At 39.0% G+C, this 14808-nt stretch overlaps 1 protein-coding gene across 3 annotated transcripts in view; it reads left to right on the top strand.

The window, feature by feature from the left end:
* Cfap91 (cilia and flagella associated protein 91) overlaps positions 1 to 14808 on the top strand; it is an 81879-nt gene that overhangs the window by 40014 nt on the left and 27057 nt on the right. For all 3 annotated transcript variants that reach the window (XM_074073232.1, XM_074073231.1, XM_020176525.2), the window contains exons 11-14: positions 8082 to 8198; positions 9493 to 9564; positions 10132 to 10278; positions 13034 to 13255. In XM_074073232.1, the coding sequence (XP_073929333.1) occupies positions 8082 to 8198; positions 9493 to 9564; positions 10132 to 10278; positions 13034 to 13255 (558 nt within the window). The remainder of the gene's footprint in view (positions 1 to 8081; positions 8199 to 9492; positions 9565 to 10131; positions 10279 to 13033; positions 13256 to 14808) is intronic.

The following is a 14808-nucleotide window of genomic DNA, read 5'->3' on the forward strand; positions in this document are numbered from 1 at the left end:
GGATTCAATAGAGAGAAATTCTGAAAAAACATCAAATTGAAATTTTGGAAATAAAAAACTCAAAAAATCAAATTAAAAACTCAGTTGAAAGCCTTACCAATAGAATGGTATAACTAGAAAGTAGAGTTAGCATTAGCAAGATCTCTTCTCAACAAACAAGCTGAGCATAGTAGTACAAGTCTGAAACCTCAGCTATGTGGGAGGTATAGGTATTAGGATTTCAGTCCAAAGCTAGCCCCAGGTAGGAGCATGAGACCTTATCTGAAAAATTAATGACAGCAAAAAGGGCTGAGGGCATGGCTCAAATTGTAGAGGATTTGGGATCCTGAGTTTAAGCACACATACCACTCCCACCAGAAAAAGAATGGATCAAGTGAAAAAAGAATATCAGGGCTTAAACATAAGGTAGATGAATTAGAATATTTAGACAACAATAAAGAAAAATAAAGTATGAACAGAACATACAGGACCTCTGGGACACCCTTAAAAGACCAAATCTATGAATCATGGGCATAGAAGGAGAAGAGATATAAACTAAAGTCCAACAAAATAACAGTAAAAATTTCCCAAATCTTGGGAAAGAGAAGGTTGTATAGGTACAGGAGGTTTTTTATAACACCAAACAGACAAGGTTGGAAAAGAACATCTCCACATTATACTATACTTAAAATATTAAGCATACACAACAAGGAAAGAAATTGAAAGTTGTGAGAGAGAAACGGCAAGTCACATATAAATGCAAAACCATCAGAGTAACATCAGATTTCTCTCCAGAAAGTCTAAAAGCCAGAAGAGCATGGGATAGGTATTTCAAGCCCTGAAAGAAAATAGCTGCCAACCTAGACTATATCCAGCAAATCTATCCTTTATAATTAAAGAAGAAATTAAAACCTTGTATAATAACAAAAACTAGAGGATCCATGACCTCTAAGCCAGCTCTGTGGAAGATACTTAAAGGAATCCCACAAACAGAAGAAAAAGATAAACATAACCTTGAGGAAAGGGGAAAGAATGAATCTCACAGAAAAGTAGAAAAGCAATTAAGGATTAGGAAAGAACCAAACACTATTAAAAAAAAAAACAACAAAATAATAGAAAATGATGCATACTTTTCAGTGATGATCTCAGTTTTTCAATGAGAAGAAACAGACTGGTGGACTGGATCAAAAAAACAAGACCCAATTGTTTGTTTCCTACGAGAAACACACCTCAATGGCAAAGATAAACACAAAGTTAAAGTGAAAAGATATTTTGAGCAAATGGAACCCAAAAGTAAGCAGTAGTAGCTTCACTCATATTTAACAAAGTAGACTATAATCCAAAATTATTCAAAAGAGACAAGGATATATCATTGTAAACATGTACACCCTGACATTGGTAACCCAATTAAACAAATACTACTGGTCATAGAAGCTCTGATAGAGCTCAATACAATAATAATGAATAATTCAATACCCCACTCTCACAAATTGATAGATCATCCAGCAAAAAATCTACAAAGAAACTTGAGCATTAAATGGCACTTTAGAACAGGTGGACTTAACAGACTTCTACAGAATATTCCACCCAACAGCTGCAGAATTCTTCCCAGAAACTCATGGAACTTTCTCTAAAACAGGTCATATTTTAAAACATAAAGCAAGTCTTAACAAATATAAGACTATTGAAATGACTTTTTGTATTTTATTAAGCCATAATGGAATAAAACTAGAAATCAACAGTGAGAGAAACTACAGAAAATACACACACAAAGATTATACCATACAGTTTTAAATAGTCAGTGGGTCATAAAGAAATTTAGGAAGGATAAAAAATTTCCTGAAGCAAATAAAAATTTAAATGCAACATGCCAGAACCTATGGGATACAATGAAAGTGGTTCTAACAGGGAGTTTCATGTTTAAATTCCTACCTTAAAAAAATCAGAGAAATCACAAATAAATTACCTAAATGATGCACCTCAAGGTCTTAGAAAATCAGGAACAAGCTAATCCCAAAAGTACAAGGAAAGAAATATAAAGAACAGAGCTGAAATTAATGAAATAGAAACTAAAAAAATGCAATGAATCAATGAAACTGAGAGTTGATTCTTTGAAAGAACAAATAAGATTGAGAAACCCTTAGCCAAACTAACCAAAAGAAACTAAGAGAAGACCAAAATTAATAAAATTAGAGATGAAAAAAGTGACATTCAACAGATACACTGAAATCCAGAAGATCATTAGGGAATATTTTACAAATTTATACTCAATAAATTGGAAAATCTTTAAGAAATGGATGAATTTCTAAACACATATGACCTGCCAACATTGAACTAAGAAGATACAAATAAACAGGTCAATGACAAGCAATGAAATTGAAAACAAGAATGATTAAAAAAACAACAACAACAACAAAGAAAAGCCCAGAACCAAATGGATTCGCTGTGGCATTCTATCAGATCTTTGAAGAAGAACTTTCTCCAGTGCTCCTCAAACTTTTCCACAAAATACAAAGGGAAGCAACACTTCCCAGCTCATCCTATGAAGCCAGCATTACCTTGATACCAAAACTGGAAAAGGATTAAAAAAAAAAAAGGAAAACTATAGGTCAATTTCCCTGATGAACATAGATATTAAAAAAATCCTAGATAAAATACTTGTAAACAAATTCCACAATACGTTATAAAGATCATATATCACAATCAAGTTGGATTGATTCCAGGAATGCAAAAGTGGTTCCACATATGCAAATGTGGTATATAAGCGAAAACAAGGACAAAAGTCACATGATCATCTCAATATATGCAGAAAAAGCCTTTGACAAAATCCAACATTCTTTCATGAAAAAGCCCTGAAGAAACTGAAAATACGAGTCTCATACCTCGCAATAATAAAGACTATATACAACAGACCTATGGCCAACATTATACTGGATGGGGAAAAACTGAAACATTCCCTCTAAAATCAGGAATGAGACAAGGGTATCCACTCTCTCCCTTCTTATTCAATATAGTCCTTGACTTCTTAGCCAGAGCAATAAGGCAAGAGAAAGAAGTAAAAGAAATACATATAGATAAGGAAGAAATCAAGTTATCCCTCTTTGCAGATGATATAATCCTGTAATTAAAAGACCATAAAGACTCCACTAGAAGACTCTTAGATTTTACACACACTTTCAGCTGAGTAGCAGGTTACACCAATTGGGGGTATAACACATATATGCATGGAAATGTCGCAAGGAAACTCCCTGTGTAGCTATCTTTATGTCAAACTAGCAAAAATGTCATATATTTTTTTCTTTTCTCTTCTGCAAAATTGGAGAACAGGAGGGCAGAACAGGTCCTGCCAAGGAGCGGGGAGGGTTGGCACCAGTGAGTAGGGGGAGGTGGTGGAGAAAGGGGGGTAGGAGGGTGAATACAGTGCAAAAAAGTGTGTATACATGCATGTAAATGCAAAAATGATACCTGCTGAAACTGTTCCATGAATCTGGGGAGGGGGGATAAAGGGGAGCAGTGGAAGGGGTGAATTCAAGTGTGATGTAGTTGACACATTCTAAATGCCACAATGTACCCTCCAACCAGCACAACAATAAAGGGGGGAAAAAAAAGAGTAGCAGTTTACAAAATTAACATAGAAAAACAGTAGCTTTTCTATACACCAACAATGAAGTCACTGAAAAAGAAGTCAAGAAAGTGATCCCAATTACAATAGCCTCAAAAAAACGCAAAATACCTAGGCACAAACAGAACTAAGTTACAGACCTCTATGATGAAAACTATAAAGCACTGAAGACAGAAATTTTAGAAGACACCAGAAGATGGAGAGATTTCCTATGTTCATATATTGGCAAAATAAATATTGTTAAAATAGCTATAGTACCAAAAGTGATATCCAATTCAGTGCAATCTACATCAAAATTCTAATGACATTCTTTACACAAGAAGATATCCACATGTAGAAGACAGAAACTAGACCCCTTTCTCTCACAATATATAAAAATCAACTTGCAATGCATCAAATACCTTAATGTAAAACCAGAAACTTTGAAACTACTAGAGAAAAATGGCAGGGAAATGCTTCAAGATACAGATATAGGCAAGAACTTTCCAAACAGGACTCCAGTAGCTCAAGAAATAATAGCAATAACTGACAAGTAAGATTGTATCAAGTTAAAAAAGCAAGAAACAATCAACAGAGTGAAGAGACAGCCAATAGAAAAAGAGAAAATCTCTGCCAAACATTCATCTGACAGGAAATTCATCTGCCAAACATTCATCTGACAGAATATATAAAGGAAGAACTCAAAAAAGTAAACAGCAAAAGAACAAATATTCCAATTAGCAAATGGGCAAGTGAACTGAACAGGCACTTCTCAAATGAAGAAGTACAAATTGCTAATAGTACATGAAAAACATGTATAATATCCTTAGCCATCAGGGAAATGCAACTCAAAGCTGTAGTAAGATTCCACCTCATGCCAGTCAGGATGGCTGACAATCAAGAAAACTAACAAGTGCTGGTGAGGATGTGAGGAAAAAGGAACTCATATTCACTGCTGGTGGAATCCATTGTGGAAATCAGTATGGAAGTTTCTCAAAAATTAAAAATAGAACACCCATATGATCTAGCCATACCACTTCTGGATATATCATAGAATATGATAGTCATCTGATTAATAGAGCTATCTGTATGCCCTATTTGTTTGTCTATTTATAATAGATAAACTGTGCAATCAGCCTAGGTGCCCATAAGCATATGGATGGATAAAGAAAATGTGGTATATAAATACAAAATGTAGTTTTACTCAGCCACTGAGAAGAATGAGTCATGTCTTTTGCTTGAAGATGGATGGAGCTAGACATCATCATGTCAGGTGAAATATGCCAGTCCCATAAAGATAAATATCACTTTTTTTTTCATTTGTAGAAGTTGGGAAAAATAAAAACAAGCTCATGAAAATAGAGGAGGGGCTACTGGAGAGGTGAAAGGGAAAGAGAAAAGGGGGAGGGGAGCAATGGAGGGGCACATGATCAGAGTACATTGTAAGCACCTATAGAAATCTCATAATGAAAATCCTTACTATGTACAATCAATGTCCACCAATAAAAATCAGTTTAAAAAGAAAAAGGGCTGGGGGCATGGCTGAAGTGGTACAAGTTGTAGAGTGCTTGCCTGCCATGTGCAAGGCTCTGGGTTTAATCCCCAGTACTGCAAATCAAACAAAAACAACAACAACAAAACCCTTAGTGATCTGTATCATAGAAATGTGGAGAAGAAGGCTGGTGGAATGGCTCAAGTGGTAGAGCGCCTGCCTAGCAAGCATGAAGCCCTGAGTTCAACCCCCAGAACTGCCAAAAAAAGTGAAATATGAAGGAGAAATTCCCAGAATAGCATAAAGTAATTATCACAGTGCAAGTTTGATGGCATTCTTGGTGGAAATTTAGGCTTGAATATGTATCTTTGGTTTTGTTTTTTGAGGCAGGGTAACTCTGTGTAACCATGTCTGGCCTGGAACTCTTTATCCTCCTGCTTCAGCTTCCAGAGTGCTGGGATTGTAAGTATATACCGCCACATCTGGGTTTGGAACATGTTTTTTGATGCTTTGTGAAATTGTGTATGGGGCTGGAGGAGTGGCTCAAGTGGTAGAGTGTCTGCCTAGTAAGCATGAAGCCCTGAGTTCAAACCCTAGTACCACCCAAAAAAAAAGAAATTGCCTGTGTCATTAAGTGGACTAAAGGAGTCTACCAATTTGATCTTTTTTTCTGCTTAAGAAGTATATTCTTTTTCTGTCTCTGTCTCTCTCTCAACTCTACCTTTAAAGGAAATTTGAGGATGAGATTGAAGAAAATCTCATTTATTTTGTCAAATATGCTTTCCATTGAACTTCCTAACCAAAAGATTTTTCTTTTAATTCTGAAAATCTTGTATTTTTTTCTCTAAAATTTGGAGTTTTCCCCTTATATTTAGAATTAATTCATTTATTAACTGGGGAATATATTTACCCAACTCAAAATTCATGAGTTATACGAGAATGTTAACTTAATATTTGCCTTCTATTCCCATCTCCCTGCTATAAAGTTCTTTCTCTGGAAAGAACCTGTTTAGATCCTGTCTATCCTTCCAGAGATATTTTATATGAGCAAAGATATATGTATGTGTATATGAGGCTGTGTAAATATATACATGCACATATATATATACATACATGTCATGTATGAGTGTGCTTAAGAATATATGTAAAGAAATATGTATATGTATATATTTTTTTTGAGTGGTTCTGGGGTTTGAACTCTGGGCTTTGTGCCTGCGGCATGTCTACAGATTGAGCCACGCCTCCAGTCCTTTTTATTCTGGTTATTTTGGAGATAGGCCTTACTTTTTGCCTGTGCTGGCCTGGACCATGATCCTGCTAGTTGTGCTTTCCTATGTAGCTGAGATGGTAGATGTGTGCCACCATGCCCAGCTTCTTCTGTTGAGATAGGGCTTCTCAAACTTTTTGCCCAGCCTGGCTTTGAATTTAGCTCCTCCTGATCTCAGCCTTCGAGTAGCTAGGATTATAGGTATGAGCAACCACTTCCGGGTTGTAAACATCTTTTAAATTTTTCTTATACAAATGTTAATATATAAAACATACAGTTCTGCCTTTGCTTTTTTTTGTTTTTAGTTAACATTATTGGAAATCTATATCAATATTACTAGAAAAGCTTTCTTATTATGTTTTCCACTTTCATGATATATTGCTGTATAAAAGTATCAAAATGTATTTAATCATTGATTTTTCCCTTTTAATAGAAATTGTGTGTAACTCTTGCATATTAAAAACAGTGCTGCAATTTGGTACATGGGTGAGCATGTCTCTAAAAGATAAATTCCTAGATATGTACATGCATTTACAGTTTTGATGGATATTGCCATTTTTTTCTCACATAAATGATGTGTTGGCAGTATGTGGGGGTGCCTGTTTTCCCACGTTCATGTCAGCATACCCATTGTGACTGACTGGTTTTGATGTGGCTTCTTGTGATATGTTCCGGACTCCATCCAGGAGATGCCTGTTTTAGAATGGTCATGACTTTCAGACTCTGCTTCTTTCTGCTGGCTCACCAACTGTGGTTGCTGTAGAGCTGATTACAGATCAGTGCGTGCTGTCAGTTCTATTTTGAAGAAACTCAGAGATTCCATTGCAACCACAGACAGATGGTGGTCAATTTCACTCATAATTTGCCTACTTTTATTAGTTTCAACCTTTGACTTTGTTTGTTTTTTAATATCACTTTTCTATGTTTGTATGGAAAAATATAAGATAAATTTACTGTATGATTAAAACTTTTGAGGGTATGATTTTAAAACCACAAACATCAGAATTCTTGGTACTTTTGAATTAAAAGTATTCCCCTATGGATAAAGTGGAATGTTAACAAAATCTTATGTATGATTTTGGCAGGATTTTTGATGATCAAAAATCGGGTGAAGGGGCTGGAGGTGTGGCTCAAGTGGTAGAGTGCCTGTCTAGCAGGTTCTAGGGCCTGCGTTCAAACCCCAGTCCCACCTCACCTCCCCCACAAAAATAGGGTGAAAAAATAGCATGTAAAAATACAAACATACACACTCTTTTACTTGGAAACAAATTAATTTAAGAAAATCTAGATGCTCAGGCTTCCAGAACAAAGGAAAGGTCTCCCTCTACTTGAGACACTTGCTCTTTAATGCCCCTTAGTTCCCCTGTAACAATAAAACACTAAATATTTCAGTCATTTGCTTCACAGGAGAATTTCCTTTCACTCAGGCATTCATTTAAAGCAACAAACTTCTGGAAAAATTGAAGTTGTAGGTTTTGCTTATTTATACACAAGCCAGAACCTTTTAAAAAAAAACCAAAATTAACCACCCCCCCAAATCTTTGATTAAAGTGACTGTGCTAGGACTGTGTGCCATGTTTAGCCTCCTGTAGGAAACACACTTACCTTGGTGGGGACTTTCTGGAACTGACCTAGCATAGCTGTAGAGATAGTATTTCTAATTGCTACTCAGGTCTGTGGCCTGGATCTGGAGGTGAAGGAAAATGCAAAGGTAAGGGATGACATTAAGTGTGTCCTTTCAGGCACTCCTGGACAAGAAGAATAAAGTTCTGGAAGCAAAGAAACCTCTGCGCTTCCTTCAAAGGAAACCCATCCCTCAGCCTCGGCTTCCAACTCCAACCTTGGAAATGAGTTCCTATGTAAGTTCAAAATGTGCAATTCAGTATTGCCGTCAATTCATTCTTAGCATAGTTCGGGTTGAAAAAAAAGAATCTAATTGAACGGTGGTAATTTCTTAAGTTTCTTTGGGTTTGTCTTTAGTTTCACATATCAAACACACACAAAAAATAAAGTAAAATGTAAACCCAATCATTTTCAATAATAAAAACATCAAGAATGAAAACTCTTTCCATAAAAAATAGGCATTGGATGGTAACCTTCAGGTGTGCCAAATACTAAAAGAATTCTGACTGATAACCAGTCACCTTACTGTGCCTCTTCCCATATGAGGAGGAGTCAGAGAGGAACAAAAATGCCAGAGGTGGTATCCAGACAGGCTGTCTTCTGGGTGAGGAATGGCTCAGGGGTCACTCAGACCACTCCTCACCAGACTCAGCCTGGGCAAGGCACCAAAGTTGGTTGGAATTTAGAGGATGGACTCAGGCTAAAAAAACCCACAGGAGCTGCTGGGGCACCACAATAGATAGTTACTGTTCCTGCTGTGCTATGGAGAGAGCAAGGGCTGCCTGGTGGGAGGCCCAATACCCAATGTCTGCCATGTCTTCCAGGGGACGGCAGTCCCCACAGGAAATCAAGCCACATTCAGAAGAGTGGTGTGTGTCATCAGGTCACCTCTCCTTGGGATGTCCCTCAATGGGATGAACCACCCCCTGGCCAAGAGGTGCACCTTCTCCAGCCTCTGTGCAGGTCTCTGGTTTCCTGTTGTCTTTCATGGGTTTAATGCCACCATTGAATGGTTGCCTTCTTTTACCATAGAGGCACCCTAATTAGATTTCCACACCCTGTTCTCCTGCCTTTCAGTTATTTAAGATGATTTTTGAAGATGGTTAATTTTTCCGAGTGTATTATGATTTTAGCAGTTTAGCTAAATTCTTGTGAGAAGCACCTCACTCTAACATGGACTAGCTGTATTCTTTGTTACTCATGCTCAAACATGAACACACTCTTGCTGAAAGGATATTGTAAGCTACACTTGTTGCTTCCAGAAAGTTTTTGCTGGAAATGGCATCATTTGTAGGGACAGTATGACAGTCCTGTCATTAGTATGAATTAGTAATGATTACGAGTTTCAATGTAAACTTAAGTGCCATTTAAAATACCGCATGTTCCATGAGGGCAAGAGGCCATGATTTATTTCCATTCAAATCCTTTTGGCATCTAGCAGAGTTTCTTGCTTGAAATCAGTCTTCAAAAATAATTGGAGCTTGGACTGCTGCTCTTCTCAAGCTGCTCGGTTCTCCCTTTTCCTTTTAGGAAGAAGAAGAGATAGAAATGGCTGTGATCTGCCTGCAACAGCTGCTTCGAGGCAGAGTCGTTCAGAATATGGTGCGTAGGCCTGGCCACTGGTGTTTTACGTGTGAGAAGCACCTTTATAGGATGCACACGTGCTTGGATCCAGGGTGAATTCCCTCTTACACCTTGCGGGCCTATTTCAGCTATACTCTTGAGTTACCTTCCCATCCTTCCAGTACCTGCTTTGTCCAGGTGGGCAGCACCTTGTCAAGGAGGGAGAGAGGAACCACCTGCCTACTGCACTCTCTTTTCTCTTCTTTCAGTATTCCCCAGAATAAAAGTGCAACCCCCAGGTTCTTAGGAAAGGATCACAGGAAGTTGAGGAGAAGGTTGTAGTTTCTTAATATAACCTTATAGTTGTCAGCTTGTCTCTGAGAGACATTTTCAGAAACTGAACTAATAGCTCACTGAAAACTGTGCTGTTTCTTTGCCTGTGCTCCTGAAGGTGCAGAAAACTCTATGAGAAACACATCTGTTCTGTGAGTCCCAAAGGCAGGACAGAACCTGCTGTTCCCAGGGGTCTAACAGGTTGCTGCAGGCCACTCCTAGCGCCAGCACGGAAGGATGGTAATGACCAGTCTCTGATTTGATTTGGTTCAGATGTTTGAAGGGAAAGAAAAGCGGTTGGAGTTGATCCAGGAGTTGCGTACCAGCCACGCCCTCCAAGAAGACGATAAGCTGATGAAAAAAGCCGAAAAGCAAATGACCCTGGCCTTACAGCGGCAGAGGAACTTGCACGAGCATAAGGTTCTTCCTCTTCTGTCTTCTTACATTTTCCCTCTTGTTTTCTTATTGCACAAACAAGGTTAAAATAACAATAGATGAAATGAGAAGAAATAGGACATTCCCCTCCACCCCAGTGCTCTGAGAGCATTCTTTGTTTTTCATTTTTATTATCATATTATTGTTGCACTGGAGGTACATTATGACATTTACAAAAGAGCTTACAATATATCTTAGTCAAATTAACCCTCCCATCATTCTCCTTTATCCTCCTCCCCCATTCTTAGAATAGTTTCGACAGGTCTCATTTTTCTGTTTTCATACATAAGTACGTAATATTTCTACCACATTCACCCTTCTTCACTTCTTCCCTATGTCCTCCCTCTGTCAATATTCTTAGCAATGGTATTCTTCTCTTTATTTGCAACAAACAAACAAGAAATGCAACTGCTTTTTTTCCAGCCATAAGATTTTTCCCTTTCAATTAAAAAAATACTCGGTGACTCTACTGTATTTCAGTTAGTGAGGAGTTAGCAGAATGAATAAGTCATAAAAGCAAAATGAAAAAAGTGAAAAATGAGATTTGTTTTAAAATATTAGCACTCATTTCTGAATTTTGGAGCCTTATGTAGATCTTGCTGGGTGAACTCCAAGTACATGGTGACCACCTGCTCTCTGCTCCCTGACACAGCTGAGACTGCAGCGCTAAGCTAACAATGCAATGTTTTTTCTGGCTTCTTCCAGCATCCATCTATACATGCAAGCTACAGCATAGTATAGGTATACATCTCCCTTTCCCATTTATCTGTTAGTCAATCTGAAAAAGAATCGGTTTGCAGAGTTTAGTGTTCAGAAAGTCATACTTTCAGCCAAGTTGATTCTATCCACTGGAATAACATGCATAACCCCTGTGCTATGTGGAAATTGAGCACAAACAGTAAGCAGTTCAGAAATGACCTCTGCTGTACTTCTTTTACATGACAATGGTACCATAGCTGGTCACTTGGGGGAGCAGCTGGGAGGGTTGAGGCAAGGAGAAAGTAAGAAAGTCACAATCTGTGACACCTGAAAAAGGGACCAGAGAAAGGTGAGACGAATGTGGACACTAGAGTGTCAGAATCTGGAGGTCCTGCCGTCCCTGAGCTGTTCAAATAGGGGGCAGATGACATGAAAACAGCAGGTCCTGGCACTCTGGCTGGAAAAATGCCCTCCTTGGCCCATAAGTTCCTGACAATGAACTTTAACAGATGCAGCAAAGCCAATTGGGCTTTTCAACCCATTTATCCCATGTAGTGGATCACATGACTGATCATGGCAGTTAAGAGTGAAAGGAGGAATTAATGGGAAAGTCTGTCACTCAACCAAGGACCACTTACCTTCAGCTGTAACTGAGGTACACCAGTGACATGCAGGAGTCTGAGGAGGGGCTTCTCACGTACACCTACAGCAATGCTGATCCCTCTTCTTTTCTTCTCTCATTTCTGTGGAAAACTATTCAGAGAATACACAATTCCCAGTTATGTGATACATTTTATGGTTGGATTGCAGCAGGATCACCTTCCTAAATATTTCAGGTTAGATTGTTCTACCTGAGCATACCCAAGTTTCTTAGTGAGGAAGGAGGCTAAACATGAACAGGTAGCCTTCTTAGGATCTTAAGGGTTGCATCTGCCCCCAGGTGAGGGAGTGATGCTCTCTGCAGACAGGGAGAGAATCCATTTGTGATCTCTGTGCTGAAGGTCCGCTGTTTATACCTGAAGGAGTTGTGAGATGCTATACTTTCATACTCACTTTCCGCCTATTTCATAAGTAAAGTTGAGCTTTGTGGTTAGAAGGCATGTTGAGTGAGAAGGTGCGCGAGGATGAGGGTGAGGGTCCTGGACTAACAACCACATTTGACTGATGATCTCACCCTGTGGCCACCCTGCCTTTGAGACCTGTGAGTATTCCTTCCCTTGAGATATGACTGGAAAGGGGATCTGAGGAGAGGGAGAATGGTCAGTGTTAAAGCAGCATATGGCAAGAAGAAGAGCCCTTTTCCTTTCCCTTCTCTTCAAGGACAGGAGAGGGCATGGGATTAAATTGCACAGGATAAATAACCTTATGAGCTTTTCTCTCCCATATGTCAAAGCCAGTACCCAAGGATGCATACTTTGTCCTCCTCCTGGCTGAAAGCTCCCTTATTTTACCTCAGTGATCACATGGACACTTAGCTTTTTCCCACACTGTTACAAAGATAGTTGCTAATGGCTTTGAATTATTAAAAGACTAAAAGTACCAAAGCTTTCTATTTGCATGTTTTTCAAGATTTTAAATTTCCTCGAACTTAATTTTTTTAATTAAAAGGCACCAGTGAATGAATTTTTAGGAGGTTCTATTTCATTAAGCTCTAATATTGTCTTTAGTAAGAATCTTGACATTTTCTTTCATGTCTGGGAAGACACAACTTGACCTTCTAGATAAAATTGAAAGAAAAAAAATACATCCCAGTGGCTGTTAACAGAAATGTTTTGCTAAATCCTGTTTGCAAGTTGAGGGCTGCTATTTGCCAGGAACTGACTGAGCAGACTACTTTCTCTTGTCTATATTTGTGAGAAGTTTTCCTAGTGAAGAACCTTTGGGATGGGGGCCAATGGAGATGTAGCATTCCTAGTAAAAACGAACTGCAGTTAGACAGCAGATCGACTGTCAAGAGTTCTGAGTAATCCAGCACTCTTAATAATTAAATCGCCATTTGTAGTGGAATTTGTATCCTTAAAAGCGTTTCTTTATTTTTGAGGTGTCACTGATTGAGAACCATTTGGCTGGCCTGGAGGGAAAGGCTCTGGCAGACATGTTAGACTTCCTGTCGAAAGAGCTGGTGAGACTGCAGGAGGAGAGGAGGATCCATGCCTTTGCCATGTTGGCTGAGCGCCAGCGGCGGATGCGAGAGGCAGAAGAGAGTGGTCGGCGTCAGGTGGAACAGAGGCGCCTGCGGGAGGAGGACCAGATATTTAAGGAGGTAAGTGGGGACGGCTGGGTGAATGGAAGCCCCCTGGAAGGAGCCATGTTAAGCCAAAGGAATCTCTTGACATGAAATGGCATTGGATTTTGCTTTTTCACTTTATTCAGCAAATATGCATTGGGTTCCTACTCCAGGTCAGGCTCTGTGGAAAGGCACTGCGGGATACTCTGTAGGGAAAACCCAGACATGGTCCCTTCTCTCCTAGGGCTTAAGTAGCAGCACTTAAGTATAGAGTTAGAAAATGCTGTAGATTCATGAAGGAAACAAATGGGGCCCGGTGACACAACTTAAAGAGGTTACTCTGCTTGTGTGTGGAGGTTTGGAGGGAGGGCAGAGTGGGAAGGGGGAGACCAGGAAGGAGGCTGTTGTAGTTAAGGCCAGAGTGAGAAAGAGGGAACTGAAGTAGGACGCCAGTGTAGTGCTTATTCATCTGGAAGATGATGCTACTATTTTCTGAGGAAGGTCAGTGGAGTGAGGAATAGGTTTAGTGGCAGGAAAAAAATCCAGAATTCAATTTAAATGTAGTCTGGGACAGCTAAGTGAGTTACCATTTTATTGGGTGAGTATTCAAGATGAAATTTAGAAGAGAGGTTTTGGCTAAAGATATGAGTTTGGGAGTTATGTACCAGGTTGACAAACTAGAATTCTGGCCAATCCATTCTGACGTGGATTTGAAATTCCAACGTGATCAAGATGCAAATTTAGAGGAAATTCTAGGCACCAATAATTTTTTAAAGTTCTCACCCTTTTAGAGAATATGAAGTGTGGACATTGGGAGAGATTTGAGAGGAAGATTTCTTTAAGGGGAACAGTGCCATGACTAGCACTGTCCCCCATACCTAGAGATGTGGGGACAGAGGTGAGGATACTTTTTCTGTCAGGAGAGAGGATCTCCAGTGGGACCAGCTGGAGAGCATATTGTGTATTCGTTCAGATAGAAACAGGGAGGATGGGGAAGCTGAGCTGACCAGCTGCACTAAGGTGAGCAAGAAGAGGCCACATGGCTACCACGTGACTAGAATCTAAAAAGGGAAGGCTATGTGAGCACTTCCTCTGGACCAGATGTGGGCAGAATGGGGCCACCAGCTAGCCTGTAACTTTAAGACAGTACACTACACAAGAGTATTCTGTCTATTTGAAGATACTTTTGAGTTCCTCAAGTAAAAAAAAATATGCCATGTCAGTTTGCAGAGTCTTCTTACTTGGTCTAAGATTTTAATGGTTTACCTAATTCCCCTGGAAGCAGGATTAATCCATGAACACTATTTAGTGTGTGGTTCTTTTTACAAAAAATACTTTTTTTGATTAAAGCTAAATGGATTGCCCTTCCTCTTTACAGTTTGAGATGCTTTGGATTATATGTGTCAACTTCAGCTTTCCAACTTGACTAGATTATCTGCAATGCATAACAGCCTATATGATAATTCTTATTCTGTCTTTTTGCCATCTGAGCATACTTTGCTTCAAAAAGAGTTACTGAGATTCAGAAATTATTGACAAACCAGAGCTAAATACTTAATACCACTAAGGAAAAACCAGCTGGGGATGCA

Source organism: Castor canadensis, chromosome 5, assembly GCF_047511655.1.
Source record: "Castor canadensis chromosome 5, mCasCan1.hap1v2, whole genome shotgun sequence".
NCBI lineage: Eukaryota > Metazoa > Chordata > Mammalia > Rodentia > Castoridae > Castor > Castor canadensis.